Raw genomic sequence first — 19,241 nt, 5'->3', positions numbered from 1 at the left:
CAGAGACACATTTCTTTGTAAGTCTCTCTTAAATGTGGTACTATTTCAAATATTTTTATACTTACAGGAAAAATGTACAGGTAAAATCAGATTTTCAATTTATTTTAGCCTAAATAAAAAATAACACATACTTTTAATAGTTACAGCACAAAGAGTGCTGTAACTTTGTGAACTCAAGGCACTGGAGCTTATAGCTCTGACAGAAACACTATAATTTTACAGTCACTACATTTTTATGATGCTTGTGGGTGTTTGAGTTTTTTGTCGGAGTACAGGTAGCATTTGTTTTCTATTTTTGAGTGAGGGGTGAATTATTTCTGTATCACTTATATTGTAATGGCTTTCTGATTCTTTTACTTGCTCTTGAGAGAGTTTAAGCTGGTTCTTCCAATGATTATTGGTTAAAGTTACAGAGGTTGTTTGCAGAGATATTTTTGAGGAATATCTGTTTTGAAAGAAACTATCTAAGAATATTTAACACTAGAGGCATCTTAACCTATTCCTAGTTTTAACATTCGATCATAGTATTTCTTATCTTAAGGAGAGCATTATAGTCCTCACTGTGGTCTAAACAAAGATTTGACTGCCTACGTGCACGTGTGAAACTTGGATTGACTGTAAACCTACATTGACAGCAACAACTTTTGTCTTTCCTTAATTTCATTTCTAACACTTTATCTTCCAAAGCATTCAAAATAAACGGTAAACATAAAACTCAGAGAGCTATGTCAGTTAGAAATTTTCTCATTGTAAAATAATTGAACCTTGTTACTGTATGAGCTTTGCAGTAGTTTAATTTTGACAGCTACGCAGACAGTAAATGTTTTTTAAAAAATTAAAAGAAAATTTTCCTGTAGCAAATCTAATCTGCCTGTGATTGCATAGTGCTTATTTTATGAGGATGCATTTATTCTGATAATTGGCTATTTCCTGTCCTTAAATGCCTATTTATTCATGTCTGCCACCTTTTTCTCAGTTTATTGGCCCTGCGGTCACCACATTATCTTTCTCTTCAAAATCAATTGACATTTTATGAAAAGAGTTTGCTAGATGTTTAGCTTAGTGAGAGTGGCATATAGAACATGTGCTTGTCACATTAAATAATCACTGTTAAAAGTAGACTATTTGGTTGTTTAACTAAGTATGGGATGTATTCATACACTTTACTTTGATATTGTTTTTGTTTTTATTCAGAGTAATGTATTGGCAAAACACTACTAGTAAGTGGAAGTATTCCTAAAAGTGCTTCTTACAGAAATTCCTTTACATTGAAAAATGGCATTACATGATCTTTTCCAGCCTCAATGAATCTATGATTTGACACAGGCATTGAATTTTTATACGCATTCAGGGTTGCAATCTAGGAAACTTGAAACTTGTGAAGTATACACATTAAATTATTAATACTTCTAAGGTACGTACAGAGTATGTATTTACTGACTGCAAGGTATGGTTTTAATTAAAATTTTCTGGTCAGCTCCTTGTTAGCTTTTCCTTCATAGATCTATCTTTTATTTTTAAAGATTTTTCAACACTTGCAAAGGTTGCTGGCTAGCATGTATGAAGAGCCATTCTTCTTAGTTCAGTGTATGGTGTATCCCATGCAGACAGGGTTCTTCAGGGAAGGATCAAGCAGGGTGGATTGGCTTCAGCCACTATTTGTGCAGTTATAAGCAGTCCCTGCTCATTACAACATGAGACATCTTATTATATAGCGGCTTGCGGCATCAAATTTTATCCTGGCTGCTTGCATGAAGCTTTGACCCTGAGCCATTCACAGCTAACTGCAAGAGAGCTGAGCCTTGGGTGGTGCTCAAGTTGTGCTTTTCTACGTTCAGTCATGTTGACTCCATCACAATTAAGTCCACACAGATTTTATATTTTCTTTTTTGTTAGAGGGGATTTTTACTGTTATTGGATGAATGGCAATGAAAAAATTCATACCAAAACTTACATTTTAAGGTATATACAAGAGGCAAAACTGAAAAGTAAAATTTGCATCTGAATATGAATTTTTTTAATTCTCTTTGACTGGAACTCAATTAATGCATTTTAGACAACCTTGCTTCCAGTGTTTGTTTGTTTGTTTGTTTGTTTTTAAATCAATATTTCTATTGTTCACATGCATAACAAGTTGCATCTTTGAAAACACTGCTAACAAGCAAGCTACATGGGCAGAAACTGAAGAGAAATCCTTTCAGAAGCTGGAAGGAATTCTTATGGATTTGTGTTTGTTTGTCTGTTCGTCCAGCTGAATGCCGTTAAGCCAACATTCTGTTGCTTAATATGAAGAAAACCACAGGCTGATGAAAAATGTTTGTTTCTAGGTGCCAAGTTGACCTGTCAACCCTAAGTAAAGAGCAAACTCACAAGCTGGAGATGCCGCTGGAAGAAGGGGAGGGATACCTGGTGTTGCTGGTCACTCTGACAGCCTCTGCTGCAGTCACTATCTCTGACCTCTCTGTCAACTCTCTGGAGGACCCAAAGGAACGGGAGGAAATACTGAAGAGATATGTATGGAGTTCCCTTTTGCCCTCTGTTTGCAAAATGGTTGTTTATATGAATAATAAGTATTAGGGAGAAAAGTCCAAATATACCTCTTACATCCTTAGCACATTCAGCCTACAGCAGTCATTTAAACTAGTCATTAATATTATTGCAGCTAAAACAAGTAGCATCAGGAAGGCTGCAAATCCTCTTTGTACAGTAACGTATTTTTTACCTTAGTAATTCAGCTATTTCATTTGACCCCGTGACATAAAGAAGTTTGCCTTGCAGATCATTTTTACTAAGTGCGAGATAACTAAGAAGTTAGTGGCTACACAGTTTCTGGTGGGTGTTTATGCCAACTGATTTGAAGTGCCAGTAGTCTGGGGTTTTTAAGCTTTGTCTAAAGAGGAAGAAATTTTTAACTGTACATTAGAGGCTGAAGTAGCATTTTATATCATCGAATAATTGTTTCAATCATAATTTCCATTTTAAAATATTCTGAAGCAAATTATTTTCATTTCCCAGCATCCTCACATTACACAGCATCTGTGCAATTTTTTCAAAGCAACAGAGAGGGGAGCTCTTACTCCAGCATTTGTTAATGCCTAAATCACTAAAAGTAACTGTCTCACTACGCACAGAGAAAGGAGAAAAAAAAAAAAAAAGAGCTATTTCCACTTAAAATTACAAAGCTTTTATTGTACAATGCTGCCAGGTGTTTAGAAAGGCTTCTCTAGACACTCAGCCATTAAACCAAGCTCTGACTAACAAAGAGCCGCTTAATTTTTTTTTAGATTTTAAAATATTCCTATTCCATGACTGACATCCTTTCAATAACAGAATTTAATAAAGATGTACCTTATCAGTCTGTGCAGATAACGTGAAGTGCTGGTACTAATGCTGTACAATATTCTTCAAACAGATTAGCAGGATGTGTGCTTCAGCAAATTTATTCTGGCTATCTCCCCTGAATCAGCTGTCTGCTAATGCTTGTACAACTCATACACCAATAGTGTTATCATAAACACAGTTTAATAGAGGTGACTTAGTGAGGCTAAACATAATATTCCTAAACCAACTGAGGGCTAAGGTATTGTGCAAAATCTTTGAAAAATAATTACAATTAAGAGAATTATTTCACATTTAGGAAGCCACCAAGACAGCCTGTGGTTGTCAGAATGGATCTTTATGCATATAATAAATTTCTAGTGGATACGTTTTTGAGGTGATATACTTCTAGCTACCGTGTGCAACAATACCACATTTCTGTGGATTATTGTGTATGATGGTATGATGGGAGTTGAGTGATACTGATGGTTTTGATAATTTAGAAGCAGTATAGCAACATGTTGTGACTGTGTATTATTAATCAGTTTTTCTAAATTCTCATTTTTTGAGATTTAGTCCCCAGTGTAAAGCATAATTATGTGGAATAAGATTGATCTATTTATTTCCATTGCTTAAATATTCATGGATTTGTGTCTTTGCTTGTATTTACATTAATGTATGCATTTGAAAGTATTTGTGTCTTTGGAAGATATTCTTACTGCAGAAGTACCAATTTCTCATTATGTGTTTTTAAAAATTATGGAATCAATAGACCTTTTGAAAAATCCTACATTTTTTAATTTAAATGACCTGTGGACAGCAGCAGAAGGAGATGGCAAGGATTAAGAAAATTCAAATAGTTTATTTTCAGTGATGTTTGATTTATCTTTGGTATTCATATCTCTACTTCAAAACTGATAGACAGAAAGACTCTGCAGTTACCAAGATGCCCTCTTCCCATTCGTGGGCTGTATTTTGGAGCTTATTTTTTGTGTTCTGAAAAAAATCCAGCTTCCATTTGAGAAATGTATTTTGCACCCTTTCCACAGCCAAAAACAGTTAATGAGCTGACCTTGCCATCAGATCAAATAGCCTTGGAAAATGACTCTATTACTGTCATTTAACCATTTGTAGCTGAACATCAGAGCCTTACAAATTAAACAGGCATTACTGTTTGAACCATTATTTTACCACAATTGTCTGAAAAGATTAATTCCTTTTGGGGTGAGGAGGGGGGCGCATTAATGGGTACAGACCAAGAGAGATTGTATGACCTTTTCAGAACGGGTGTGCTGAACCTACGGTCCCCCTTGTCACAGTTTAAAAACCAGAGGAGCTAGTTTAGAGAAGAAGTTGTTAGCATTCCATTTTTATTATGACATTTCACAGTCATCCGATTTAATGTCCCTTGACCAGATTGTCCACCGTGAGACGATGGGCTTGAAATGTTATTTAGAGCATTGATAAAAGGTGAGCAGTTCTAAGATGACAGCAAGTCATAAGGCTGGTGGTGTGACATTAATTTTCTCCATAACAGAGATGGAATAAGACGTCATGGTGACAACCTGTCAATCAGTACTGGCCCCTCAGTGTATCTCGATGCCATAGGATGGGGTATTGCTTCTCCCATAATAGAGCTGAACTGAGATGCTCTCCCTGACAGCTGCTGCAGCCATACAGAAAATATATTATACAGCCTTTCATTAAAAAAATAAAGAGGACTCATCTCCAGAGCATTTCAATCTTTTCCCATCTATTGAGGGCTGAAAAGATTCACTGCAAATCACAGATTCCTCTGCTATGGAAATTTCAGTCTTCAGAAACCATAGGTTTTTGAGGCCTTCAACAATAATCATAAATAAGAAGACAGAATATAATCTGATAAATCATTACTTAAAGTTATGTATTTAAAGTAATGTATTAAAGTCATTTGCTTCTCCCAGAGTCTCTGCAGAAGCGCCGTATACATTTTCACTAGTCTCCACTGTCACGGAATGCAGTAAGTGAATCTAAACAAGCTGACTTGCTGGAACTAAAGTTCAAAAATAATTATTCTGTGGGATGTTAACAAAGGTAGCAAAATGGAATACAGTTCCAGTGCCTTTTTGCAGAACATGCAATTTGCTGGGTGAAATTTGGAGAGGGAAGGATCTATAGCATTGCAGGAAAGGGAGCAGTTTTTTGTCCAGGTCTGTTTGTTTGGTGTTTTATTTTGTTTTGTTTTTGCTTTGTTTTCTTTTTGAAGCTATGTGTTTGTTTCATTCATCGTGAAACACGTAAAACCTGAAAAACCTGTTTGTAAGTCCTTTCACTTTCATCATGGTATTAGAGCAGAATTATCTCTGTTGCAGTACGAGCTCTGATAAGGAGCTTCCAAACCTTGATCATTATTGAAATAAATGAGAGATGGTGCCAGCATGGATTTAAATTATAACACTGCTATCTGTACCACCACCTCTGCCACTTCCAGCTTGCATGTAAGCACACAAGCAGAGGGTTGAGTGTGTACTGATTAAACTTCACCGTCAGTACTTTTAAACCCTATTTCTCATTATAAACCTATTAAAACAAATAAAAATTATCAACCATTTTCCTATGATGACATACATGCATATTTGTAAGTATGTTGTGCATGTGGTACTGCGCGTAAATGGATTCCTCAGTTCAGGATAATAAGGTCGAACCTTCACTGTACACAATAAATAGTTGGGGCTTCTGAAATTAATATCAGAGTGTGATTGGACTGTTAGAACGCCTTATTGACAGAAAGAGGGAGATGTATATTATATGTCTAATGTTTTAATGGATTTTATCTACACGTAAAATTTTTGCGACATTTAATATTGCATTTAAGCAGCACCTGTGATTTTCAGATAAGTGACGTTATTGTGGTTGTCCTTAATAATCAGTTTTGACTTCATAATAAATTTCAGAATTCTTGACCTGGTGTTTACCTGCTGGTTGCATATCCTAGAAATCTAGACATTATAATAAGCAGTGAAAAAGGTTTCACCTGTTACCATACCTTCACATACCTAATTAAAATATTAGAAATGGCCATGGGAACTATTTGTGTGTTTTTTTTGTTTTGTTTTTTGTTTTTTTTTTTTTCAGATGTTAAAATGTTTAGAAGCAAATGTACCTGCTAGCATTTATGAAAAGGACTTGCAAAAGTAACCCAAAATTAGGCCACATATGATTATGATTTAAAATGGATTTAAAAATCTAATTTTAGTTTCCTCTTTTGGAGTTCTTCCCATAGGTTATGAAGAAACTAAATGTTAATGTCATATTTGCCATTAATTGATTGCAAAATCAAAATTGAATTCGATGTACCAGCATTTGAAGTTCTGCAACTTTTAAATTATGTTCAAAGTTAGAGCTTAAAAATGTTGGCATACCATGCCTAGCTGCTGCATTACCCCCAGTTTGTCATCTGAAAAAACAGAATGCAGCTTCCAAGCAGCTTTATATAACTATGTAGGCATAAATGCAATTGTTACTCTACTCTTTATTTTTTCTTCCTTTTTTAATATATGTAGATACTGCATAAACTGATGGTTAAAAAAAAAAAAAAAGAAAGAAAAAAGTAAAACCTTTTTTGCTGTGTAACTGAAATCACCTTCTCATTCTTTTTTTTTTTTTTCAATCTTTTATTGCCTGTATTTATTGTGACACATGTTAAATTGCTATAATCCCCTTTTGATTGTTTTTGCTCATATTATTTGCTGCATGTATGCTGCATACAGGCTTACATATAATGATCAAGAACAATGAAATTGATACTGGTCCTAAGTCACTATTCAAAATATTCTTAGAGCCTTCAAAGAGAAAACGTGAGCACAGATTTCAAAAAAGTATTAAGGGAGATGAAATGTTTGTATTAATTTTCTTAATACATTGATGTAATTTACAATTGTGATGGAGAGTTGTTTATGTGCTATTAGGGGGATTAAGTCGGTAGAATTAGCATATTTAATCATTTATATTGTAATTTTTCCTTTGTGTTTTTGATTGATAAGTTAAAGTTGCAAAATACTGAAAGAAACACCAACAACTGCATGTTTTGAAGAAAATAATAATTAAAAACGTGAATATGTTAGAATTACACTAACATATTTGGGAGAGGGAAAAGGCTATCAACATTGCTTTCATTTTGTCCTTTTTGCAATCTAGAATTGTATTTCTTATTATTGTTTTTTAGAGTCCAATGAGGATGTTCCATAACATGAAGGACGTGGGATTTCTTCAGGTGAAGGTCATCCGAGCAGAAGCACTGATGGCAGCTGATGTTACAGGCAAGGACTCATTTAGTTTCTGTGACAGTAAATAGTAATACTAGGCCTTTTTAAAAGTAATGAAAAGATGGTTAAGTTTATCAAAATATTATTGCCTGCTTGCTTAGTCTCACCTTCTCCTCATTAAAAAATCCTCAGACACACAAACAAAACTTTTGTAAGCAAGGCAGCAAGTCATTCTAATGCTAGTGGAGTCCTATGTAGGTTATTTCTGACAAGGGTGAAATATATATTTTGACCCCATCAGAGGTCCTGCAAAAAGTACTGGATGAGATACTTATTCAAGATTTCTTTTTTTTCTAATTTGTATTATTTCATATATTTGTATCTATTAAAGCAGAGTTCAACGGACAAGGGAAATGAAAGATGATAGACATAGATAGAACTTTAAATTTTTTACCAAAATAATTGTTTGGCACCTGCCAGATTCATAGCAAGGCTGCTTTTGGTTTCAGATATTTCAAACACATGTAAAGTTTCCTTTAAGTAGTGCTTGTCTGTTTAAAAAGGGAAATAAGATTTTTTATATACGATTTTCAAGTTATATGGGATAATTGGATAATTAAACCTGTTTCTTTTCAAAACACAGGAAAAGTACCCCAGCCATACCAAATATATTTCTTCAGAAATACCCGAGTTATGTCCTGAAAGTAAAATCACCTTCATACTGCAAAGGTTAAATGGAGCAAAGCGAGCTTGTTCTATGTCATAAAATAGCCATCTTTATAATTTTATTTTATTTTTAAAGGCAAACTACCCTAATATTACTGGTTGGAGTGCAATTTGGACATAAATATTTTACTACAAGAGCAGATATAGATGTATAGGATGATACTTTCTTTTTAATGGTTTTGTTCAAATTAGCATGAGTACCAGTTTCGTGGGTTTTTTTCTTAGACAGGGTAACAGAGTAAACATTTAATTGCTGAAACTGATCTTCCAGTTTGTGGTGCACAAAATAACAGATTCTATTTTTGGGGAGCTTGGAGAAATGCTTCTAAAGATTCCTCACTCTGCTTTGACCTTATAATCCAATGTGGTCTGAACAGAGAGAGAGATTAAGTTATTCAGGGGCAAATGGGATAATTCAGTCCCTGACCTCGTTCAGTCTTCGACTTTTCCAGATCAACATGTCATTTGTGCTGGTTGAACAGATTTTTTGGAAATACATTTGATTCAATTAAAGATGTATAGAGCTACCAAAAATTTTCAGACATTGCGTTTAGAATGACAGTCAGGAAGACTGGGAAGAACACTCAATAATTTGCTCATGTCCTTAGTATTTTGCTCACTAGCATTTGTACAGTATATATGCTTTTTAAAAAGGCTGTGTAGATGTAACAGAAATCCATGCATATTTTGGATAGTAGTATTTGGTATTTTGAAAAGAGGACAGTGGGTTCTTATTAATTTAATTTATGTGGGCATGTACAGATAATTCATTTCAGATTAAACTTTAAGTAATAACATTTGCAAGTAGTCATTTGTTGATTGTTAGTAAATCATGTCTGTAAAAATTACAAAAAAAAAAAAAAAAAGATCCTTCACCTGTGTTCAGCTAAGAATACTTACTAGTTAGTTTAGAGAACACTGTCATCAGTAGTATAACTTGCACAATTAGGGATTGCTTATGTGAATAAGAACCCAGGAGTAGTTTGCTCTTCCTAATATATCATTTTTTTTCACAGTTAATCTTTTCCCCTTCCCTGAGTCTGAAAAGTAGCTGAAACACCTGTATTGTACCTGTCTGATTTGCTTTGTTTCCTGTCTATTGAACATATCCCATTTCACTTTCAGGAATCTTTTCATATGCAGTAATAAATCAAAATTTATTAGTTTGGGCTGAATGGATTTTTAAAATCCATAATATTCCATCATTAAACATAAGCATAGATGGAAAAAAAGATTTCTGTAATCTTCTAAGTAGTCATCAGTCTTACTACACAGTTACAAAGATTTTTTTTCCTTTCAAAATGTGAAATTTTTCTTTTGTTACCATACATTCATTGAGAAGCATTGTAATACTGTATTAACTCTGTGTGAATAAAGAGCAATTGAGACTCCCGTTGAATGAACGAGTAAAAAGCACAAATTACTTTTTAATGAAACCCTCAATTCTCCTCCTTTCCAGAGAGAAAGCCCATAGTCTTGTTCAGCTGAATACTACTACAGTAGGTCACTTCAGTTAAGCCCCTAATAAACTGTTGATAGTTGAGGTAGCTTTTTCTTCTGTGTTAATAGACGAGTGTTGGATGCTGCATTTCAAATCATTAAGGTTAATACTGATTTTTAAAAGAGAGAGAGGAGAAAAAAAAAAATAGAAAGAAAAAGAAATTAAGGGTAAGGCCTCATTTTGCAACTCCCAGATACACACACATGCACTGAACAAGATGCCAGGGCAGACCGAAATTTAAGTGAAGCTGCAGGCAGGTGAGAAAATGGTCACTATCCATCTGAAAAGGGGGTGCTGTTTGAATGTGCCATAACTAGAAGAATATCTGAGAAAAACACGGAGTCAGACTCCTCTTCACTCTGCCCACTTTCACAGAAATGACTTGCCTGGAAAAGTGAGAGCCACAGAGGAGATGAGAGGTTCCTGATGGGTGCTTGAAACATTTCACTGATTTCAGGGAGTGCTGAAACACACGGCACCTGGCAGGACCAGGGCCTTGAAGAGTGCTGGCTGGTTTATCAGGATATCTTCCCTGGTTAAGGTGTCTCTTGACATCAGTCACAGAGTTCTTTCTGTTGGTAAAACAAAACTCTGGGGTTGTCACCAGTACAAAATCATGTTCTGCTGGAAATTTTGGTCACAGCAGCTATTCTTTCATGTAAAATATTTATATTTTAATGTTGCCTGTTATATTTTAATATTGCCTGATGTTTGCCAAACAAGCAAACATCTATAACAAATGAAATTATATTATTGACAGCACAGTTTACATTTTCTTCTATTCAGCTAAAAGAACTTATATTTTTCCCTCTCCCCCACTTTTTTGCTCTCTTTTGTTACCTCTGGAAGTCACACAGCTTTTCTCAAGGGTTTGGTTGCTTGCAGAGCACTGGAGTAGTTGCTTGTATGGTTATGATGAAGTCTTTTAAATGAGGAAATATTCTGATAATGCAGTGAAACGTAAGGTATGATGGATTCATCGTGTCAGTTGATCTCTGAAATTAATACAAATTCTGTTTACCCAAGCAATGGGAAGCTTGGACAGCAATAGACCTTTCCAAAGTGAAATAGTGTCAGTTAAAGCAGTAAGTAAATTCCTGCTGCCAAGTTGTATATAAGTAGGGTTGAGGGGAAGCCTGCTATTTTCACAGTGTTTGCCTCTCCTTTTTGGGGGCATATCCTTCCATCTTTTTCCTGATAACCTGAAATAAAATGTAAAACTCTGCCTTGTTACTGACGAGAGGGAAGCATGGTGGGAAAAGATGTGCTACAGGTTTTATCAGCGTCAGCGCAAGTCCCATTATTTTCAAGAATAATAGTTAGCAACTCAGATTCATTAGCAGAGCAAAATCTGAGCTCCTTGTGACAGTCTGCCTAGAAAACAGTTTGTTTTGCTGTCTTTGGGCTTTAATTAAGACGTGCTCCATTCTAGCCCCCTCGCCTGCTTCTCGCCCACCCCCACCCCACTTGCTGTGTCACAGACCGGCGATCAGACGCTTTCAGATGGTCCAGCCCATGACTTTGACCTTCTGCGCGGTCCGGCGTTCCCTGGGGAACCGTTCAGCTCATGAGGTCTGATTTCACACTTCCAGGATGCCTCGGCTCTCTTAACAATGACAGGGAGACAAAGCCCTTTAGAGCGGGCCGCATGGGGACTTGTTTAAATTGGAAACTAGAGAGGAGTCAAGGAACAAGGTTACAGGCTACAGAATAGTGCTTTTAATAAAGAGCTCACAGCTCTGGTTCAGCTCAAAGAGGGCTACCTCTGTACAATTAATTGAGACATTTATCTGGAGCATCTTAGGCCTCTACTTTCTCACAGAATTATGTGATAAATATCAGCTAAGAGGCAAATGAGATGTGCATGAAATGAATTTTTAACACTTTGATTACTGTGTCTCCAGTCTTCATTAGAAGTTAATTTATTTGTATTTCTGACCTCATTATTAATCAATTTTCTGCATTTTGGGGGGACTACTGAGGTTTCAGAACCTGGTATTTGAGATGGATTATATCAAAGAGCTCGGTGATATTTAGGTTTAGAGCCAAAGGCATTTCAGGTTTTGGTTTTTCCTCCTTTGAAGACCAGCAACTAAGCATAGAAAATGAGAGTTTTTTTTTTTCTTTTTTTTTTTTTCTTTAAGTTTTATGTATGGCATTCAGCCTTTCTTTTAAGAAAATTCCATGTTGAAATTTTGATTAAAATATTTGAAAGTAGAATGAAGAAACCAAGGTGGCTAGATGTGCAGAATGTAAATGAGTTTTCTAAAATCTGTTCTACTAAGATGTCTTAATACCTTTTGTGCAAAAATAGTCTTTGAAATTGTTTCTCAAATGCTAGCAAATGTCAGAATGATGTATACAAATGTTAAATTCAAAAAGGTGTGGAAGTCTGTACGTGTAAAATTGAAGGAATAAATTCAAAGGCCCTTTGGAATTATGGTTTTTGCTCTGTCAATTTGCTCTGTCAATTAGTGCAACCAGACTTCAATATACACTTGAATTATCTTCACAAAGTAATGAAATCTATGGACATTACTGCCTGGTAGATAAAATCTAGCCTAATCTTCTCCGTATGTTTTGCCTGAAGACATCAGTCCAGTATCATGTACTGCAAAACTCCTTTTTCTTTCCTGATTAAAGTAGCAGTTTTAGGTTACTAATGGCAAACTCAGGTTTTAAAAGGCATTTTCAATTAACCGTAACATTTAGAATTAAATATCCAGTGAAATTATTTGTGATTATTACCACATTTTTCTGTAAATATTCTGTGGAAATGAGTAGAGCAAGGTTTTGGCACTGCACTGAATGCCTTGAACATTCATGGAATCAGCCCATTGCAACACTGCTGAAGAGGACTTATCATTTCCATTTTAAAGATGGAAAACTAAGAAAGGTTAACGGACTCAGCTAAGGCCCACAGAGCAAGTCCTTGTCAAAGTTGGCATTTGGCTTGGGTTCTGTGCTTAATCCATTAGATAAGGCAGCTTCTCATGCTATTGAGCCATTCCTTCTCCTGGCCAAAGGTCAGACTGACTGCTCTGTTGCAGGCAGCTGGCTGGCAGGGAGCTTGGAACAACATTAGTGACATTAGCGTCTGCATGAGTGGCACTGCCCCCCAGAGTCATGAACTGGCTGTCTTGTCTTCCCAAAAAATAAAGGCATTTTTTGGCTGTGGGGACTTAGGTCTGTAATGGACAGGCATGGCCAGCATTAGGGGAGAACCATAATAACCTATGAAATATTCAAACAATATTTCAGCTTTTATAACCAAGTTAAACTTGGATAAATTTTATGAAATTGTGTCTTATGAACTTGACTTTTAGAAGCAGAAATTGAATTGAAATCTACTATTGAATCTTGAAACTACCCAAAATGTCTCTAGTAGTCTTTCTGATTCTAGTTCAGTTTTGATACTGTAGTTTGAACAATATAAAAAATCATATAATGTTTAGTCTGGAATGTGGTCTACTTACAATCTAGCAAACACTGAAGTTGGATTTCTGTCAGTTTATATAACTTTATGGACTGACTAGTAACAAGTAAGTGTTAGATTCCAATCTACATTTAACCCGCCATATGTTATCCCTTTCCCTTTCCCTTTCCCTGTCCTGTCCTCCCTTCCCTTTTCACAAAAAATAAAATTAGGAATATTTTTCTGGATGTATACTGAATCAATGCATGCTTTTTATAGCCACAGTAGAAACATCTCCCCAGGATTCATAGGGATTTAACCCCGTGCTATCTGAAGTCCCTTGGGAGTTAATCTTTATGAAGTGCAGTAAGTTTTCCAGGGGACAGGTAGGTCTGCCATATACTTCATGGCTTGAGCCTACTCTGGAAACCAATTGAATCAGTGATAGCTGCTTGTAAGACTCAATGGCAGGAAAGAAAAAGTCATTGTGTGATGGCTGATGGTCTGTTTTTTTATTTTCTTTCCTACAAGCTGATTTCTCAAAGACTGAAAACAGAAAAGTTAGTAACTATGCACAGGTGTTTTTTTTTCCTGTCTAAAGGAGGTAATTATCTTACTGCATAAAATATGGATGTTGCCATATGTTTGATTACTTAAGTCTCCCTTTTTACAATATTACCTATAAAAAATAACATAGAGCTGTCATGCAGTTTTCTGGAGACCAATGCTTACATTTAATAGAGTTCTATAATGAAAGAACATCAGAGTTGAAGTTGTACAAAACATGGAAGGAAAGAAATGTAAATTTAAGGTCTGATAGCTTTTTATCAGGGAAAAGTATTTGCATATAAGTGGAGCCAGAAAATGAGCACAGTAGTACAATGATGTTGAACTGAAGTCCCTGTATGGAAGAATTACTGGGAAGATTTTTGCTGGGAAGACAGTCTACAAAGAATAAACAAACAAACAAACAAACAAAAAAAAACATTGGACAACTTTGCTCCTCGGAGACTATTGAAGGGCATATCTGTTTAACTTGCCCATAAATACAGATTATATTGTATTGCAATTTGACAGCTCTAACATTCAGGTAAAGTTCATAGTTATATATATATAAAAGATACTAGCATCTGAATTGGTTGCATCATTCTATCTGTTGTTAAGGAAGCAGTACTTTGGGAGATGAATTTGGGGTGAAGTCCATGCTGTTGTCTTAGCAGAATTTGTTGCCCCCTACACGTGACATCCTGGACAGACTGTGGCTCACCTCAAGCATGGAAGATGAGCTGCAGTGGCACATGGCTCTGAGATGGGTGCACCACATAGATTTCTGTCAGACCTAGGACATCAGTGCTTAAGTGTCCACAAGTTACCTGGCATCTTTCATGCTTGCTGATGAGTTCCAGCAAAACAAGTGAGCTGATCTAGGAATGTGGATATCCAGTGGTCTGTGAGTGGGTGAAATGGGCATTTCCCCAACTTTCCTACATGCACAACACAACAGATCTGTTCGGTAATGTGGTGCTAGCCACTTGAGAAAAAAATAAATTAAAAAAAAAAAAAAAGATAAAATAATTTAGAGGTTAAGGTTTTGTTGTTTCGATTTTCTAAATGTTTCGAGAACCAATTCAAAATTGTCAAATTGTCACTATTTAAGTCTTTTTTTTTTTGGTGAAAAAGAGCACTGTATGTATTTGCAGGAGCAGAAGTCTTGTTCCAGTCACCAGCATTCTGAACTCCACATAATGAATCTGAGCTCCAAACTTACAAAGACTTTCTAGACCATGTAGGACTAAGAGTACTGAAGCAAGTAACAACTAAGATCTCTTTAGTCCCAGATTGACCTCCCTTGCAGCTTAAGCATTGCTGTAGAACTGGGCTTGATGGTGATGAGTTTTCAGTTCATCTAGAGGCATGTGGTAGTTCTGAGAGACCAGGTGAGAGGTAAAAGACATATGTTTTAAATAATTCATTTATAATGTGCCACATGAGGAATGCAATGCTGATTGAAGTAAAATACTTTGCGTAGATCTAAGTGAAGCAATCTCAGATTGCATTCCAGTCTTGCTGACTGTCTAAACATTACATGCAATATAGCATAACACAAACAAGGATATCTGTCAAAGTAGATGCAATCTGTGTTTTAATGAATAAAGCGGGAGACTGCAGAAGATAAGGAGTTCTTTATTTTTTTTTAAGCAAGAGCTTGCATTGTGAAGTAGAATATCTCCAAGGTGTAATTCTCAGATAGTATGGGTCTGTAATGACTAAAGAGGGGAAAAGGGTGAGAAAGATCCATCAAAAGAGAAACTGATTTCTCTTCCAGACTACCATGAGTATTATTTAAATTAGCACTTTATTTCCATCATTTTAGGAGCCCTTAGGACTTTACAAGTAGAGTCCAAAAAGCATGAAACATTACAGCAAGAAAGTGGATTAATGAGATTTGTTTGACTTCTTATTGAGGTTTACTGCAGGTTTGATTTCAGTTACTGAGAAGGTGTACTTCATTGGTTTTACTACCTACTTGTCTTACGAATTCCTTCAAACAGTGCCAAGCATAATGGTGATTAGTCCCACTGAAGTCATGGGATTACTCAAAATCATCAGTGCTGGTTTCAGTAGAGCTGGGAGCATGCTTTTAATGTGTGAATGCCTTAAGTAGAGGTGATGGTCTTGCACAGCACGGAGCACACACATTTAGGGCTATATTTGGATGCAGTTTGTGGATGTCGTCCTGATCGATAAACTTAAGTACCTCTAAAGTACTCAAATCAGAAGCTGGAGGCCTTCAAAAGGCACAGAGCAGCCTCAGTAAACACACAGGTTTGGGTAAAATTTCTTAACATATGACAGGTTATGACAGGTGGTAATATATGACAGTCATGATTCAGTTTGTAGTGAAAAGCATACATGTGATGATGATATAATTTAGACTGATGTAATTGAGCTTAGGCAGCACAAGTCTAACTGAAAGTTTTGAAGTGTACTTTTAGGACTGCTAGATGGATATCAAATTTCTGAACACACATGACTCTTTAATACTAAAATGAAAAAAAGCATTTTTTTATTTTATTTTATTTTTTTTCCTTAAATTGCCACTTGCATTAACTAGACAGAATTTGTCTGAGGTTGGCTTGGTTAGAGCATGTGTTGTACTTAAGGTAATGGTTTCAAAAAGTACCGTGATGAATATATGTTTTAAATTCTTGGATTTCCTTAGTCCTAGAGACTAAGGAGACATAAGATGCAGTCTTTTATATTTTAATGTTCTTTTAAGACTTTCATTAGGAATGTTCCCATTACTTTAAACACTTGCAATGCAGGAACACTTGCCATGACTGTCAGTGAGAGGTAAGATTGTAGTTGTTCTTTCTAATAATGAAAACTTGAAAGATGACAGATGGATGTGAGTTTCACCAAGTACTTGTACATTTCTCTGGCTTTGTCTTTCTGGATCATGTTCACTTATTTGGGTTGGTATCCAAATAACATTTGCACGTACCATATGTTTAGCATGTCAGCTAAGAGTGTTCTTTCAGATACCCCGCTTACTTATGAGTGTTTTAGCATACGGAAGGAGTGCCCGTAGGCAATGGTGAAGGGCCTTGCAGATGGGAACTTCATAGCCTCCTCATATGGTAAAAGCAGTGTGCCTTTGTAAGGATATTCATTGCAAGGAAACTTCTATGTGGGAACCAATGTATTTGGGCCTTCCTTGGTACCATTTTGTAATATTTCCTTTTGTCGATATCTCAAACTCTTTTCAACTTATTTCAGGGGGTAGGGGAGAGACTTGAAAAGCTGAGCATGAGAGGGATTCTTTTATTTCTGAGAACCATTTGACTTTGGTTTGATTGAGCACCTCTGTGATGAATGATGCATAGTATATAGTGTTCTTAAATGGATTTATATTCATATAAATGTATAAAGAGTGTCATTGAAAAAGTGTGTGTCAATAGATGCAGGAAATAAATTAATCTATTAAATGCTTCCCCCCCTTTTTTTTTTTTTTACAGACAGGACCTCTAGACTGTCTAGTACGTTTTTACTATATCTGTATACAATTAAGAAGCACACATCACATTTCCCTGTCATATGCAAATATGATTGATGATGCTGTAAAAAAAGGAGATAAAATAACACCTAGCTCACCTTTTGTGTCCGTTCTGCCTTGTTACTCTAACTATCTTGTGGTTTATGATTTTTTTTTTTTTTTTTTTTACAAATGCTGAAATCTAGAGAAGGTAAATGAATATAATTTTTTGAAGTTACCTACAACTATTTAGGCTTGTTATGAAGCAGGAAAACATCAGGATGCATGATATATTCATCTCTAATGACTAATGAGTTAGTCCTTTTTCACATTTAATGGGAAAGATTCAGTGATAGAGAGTGACACAGAGATACAGAGTTTTCTAGAGAAGGTAAACGTCTATTCTAACTGTAATTTACAATGCATTAAAAACAATTATTCTTTATCATTAAAGTTAATAATATGCACATTAACCTCTGATGTAGTCTGAATCAATATTGCAGTTTGGAAGATCTGACCCCTGGACAGCTTTGTCTAAATATTGATTTCATTGTCATTTGTATAAGGTATGAAACAAATTACATGCCTCCCTAATATCATTAATGTAGACCCATTGAACTACTCAATTTATGTCTTCTTATAATGCATGACATAGCATGACGGAATTATTGAAGATGCTGTGAAATGCAATTGCATAGTGTGCTAAATTTGATTGTGGATGGCCAAAACCAACACTCCGTAACTTTTAAAAACTTTGCTATCCAAAGAAAGTCCAGAGACATGAATGCTCTACTCTCTAGTGTGCAGTTCAGTTATTAATTTCTGACAAAGTTTCCTAGGGTTCTGGAAGTAGCAATTTGTTTTCCACCTTTGTACTAACGTATTTGTAGCCTTAAATGAAAATAATGCGTGCCCTCATATGCTGTGTCAAAGGCAAAGGTAAGCAGGCACAGAAGTCAGCTAAGCTAGAACAAAAGAAAATTAACGTTGTACAATATTTAAATTTGCTTTTAGCATACATGGTTGTCTATGAGTTTCATTTTGCTAATTGATAGGACAGCAAAATGATGAGCATTGGATTGTTCTTTTCAGTTACTGGATAAAAAGAAAATAAGTAGGAGGGATCTCTCTGTCTGGCTACCACTATCATAATTTAAATATTAGTTAAATATTTTTTTCGTTTTATCGGCTCTTTATTGCAATTGTGTTCTCATCATTCCCTCTTTTTTTTTTCCCCCTTTTCTTTTCTTTTTTTTTTTTCTTTTTCCTCTTTCTTTCTTTCTTCATCCCTCTTTGGGAAGGTCCTTTTTTACATGGCTAAACAAATGCTAAACATGAGACTCAGATGTCTAATTTATTTCTTCTTTCCAAATACAAATCCTGGCTTTGTGGATATCTATGAAAAAGCTTAGTGTAACTTCTACGTCATCCCACTAAACTTTTAGTCTGGGTGATTTTTTTTCCTGTCTCTGTGGTTGGTAGCTGATCACAGCTCACCTTTACTCGTAAGCTGCCATACAGTTAGGGGCACACACAATTTCTTTATGCATTCCTTCTCTTTAGATTAAAAGAAGAAAACAAACAATCAAAAAAATGCCTATATCAGTCAATCCTACCATTTCCATTATCTACATATTACACTTTCAAAGCATCATCTTCATACTTTTATCTGTGGTGGCTTTGACGCCAAGGGACCTTCCTGTAAATATGTGCAGAGCTACTTCATTGTGCATTAATGTATACAAAAAGCTCAACCACATTTGAACTTCTGCTGTGCTGAGACTGCAGCCCATCATTCCAGCTGATATTTTCTTATTGTTTAATTGTACTTGCCCATTTTCTCTCTTTTGTTAGGCTTTTATCTGAAACTGTCTTTAAGTCTTTTTGATTTGGGGGAAAGGATTTGTGCTGCATGAAGTATGTAGAGCATAGTAATCTTTGGATAAGTATCATGGGTGCTATGTTATTACAAATAATATGGAGTAATACTTTTCCAACATA

The 19,241-nt window shown here is 35.5% G+C and overlaps 1 protein-coding gene across 15 annotated transcripts in view; it reads left to right on the top strand.

The window, feature by feature from the left end:
* Positions 1 to 19,241, top strand: part of MCTP1 (multiple C2 and transmembrane domain containing 1) — a 271,275-nt gene that overhangs the window by 150,709 nt on the left and 101,325 nt on the right. For all 15 annotated transcript variants that reach the window (XM_072031696.1, XM_038169782.2, XM_072031693.1 and 12 more), the window contains 2 exons: positions 2,328 to 2,514; positions 7,523 to 7,616. In XM_072031696.1, the coding sequence (XP_071887797.1) occupies positions 2,328 to 2,514; positions 7,523 to 7,616 (281 nt within the window). The remainder of the gene's footprint in view (positions 1 to 2,327; positions 2,515 to 7,522; positions 7,617 to 19,241) is intronic.

The sequence above is a fragment of the Anas platyrhynchos genome, chromosome Z (genome assembly GCF_047663525.1).
Source record: "Anas platyrhynchos isolate ZD024472 breed Pekin duck chromosome Z, IASCAAS_PekinDuck_T2T, whole genome shotgun sequence".
Taxonomy (NCBI): domain Eukaryota; kingdom Metazoa; phylum Chordata; class Aves; order Anseriformes; family Anatidae; genus Anas; species Anas platyrhynchos.
The sequence above is the reverse complement of the archived record's forward strand: the minus strand, read 5'-3'. Positions and strand labels throughout refer to the sequence as shown.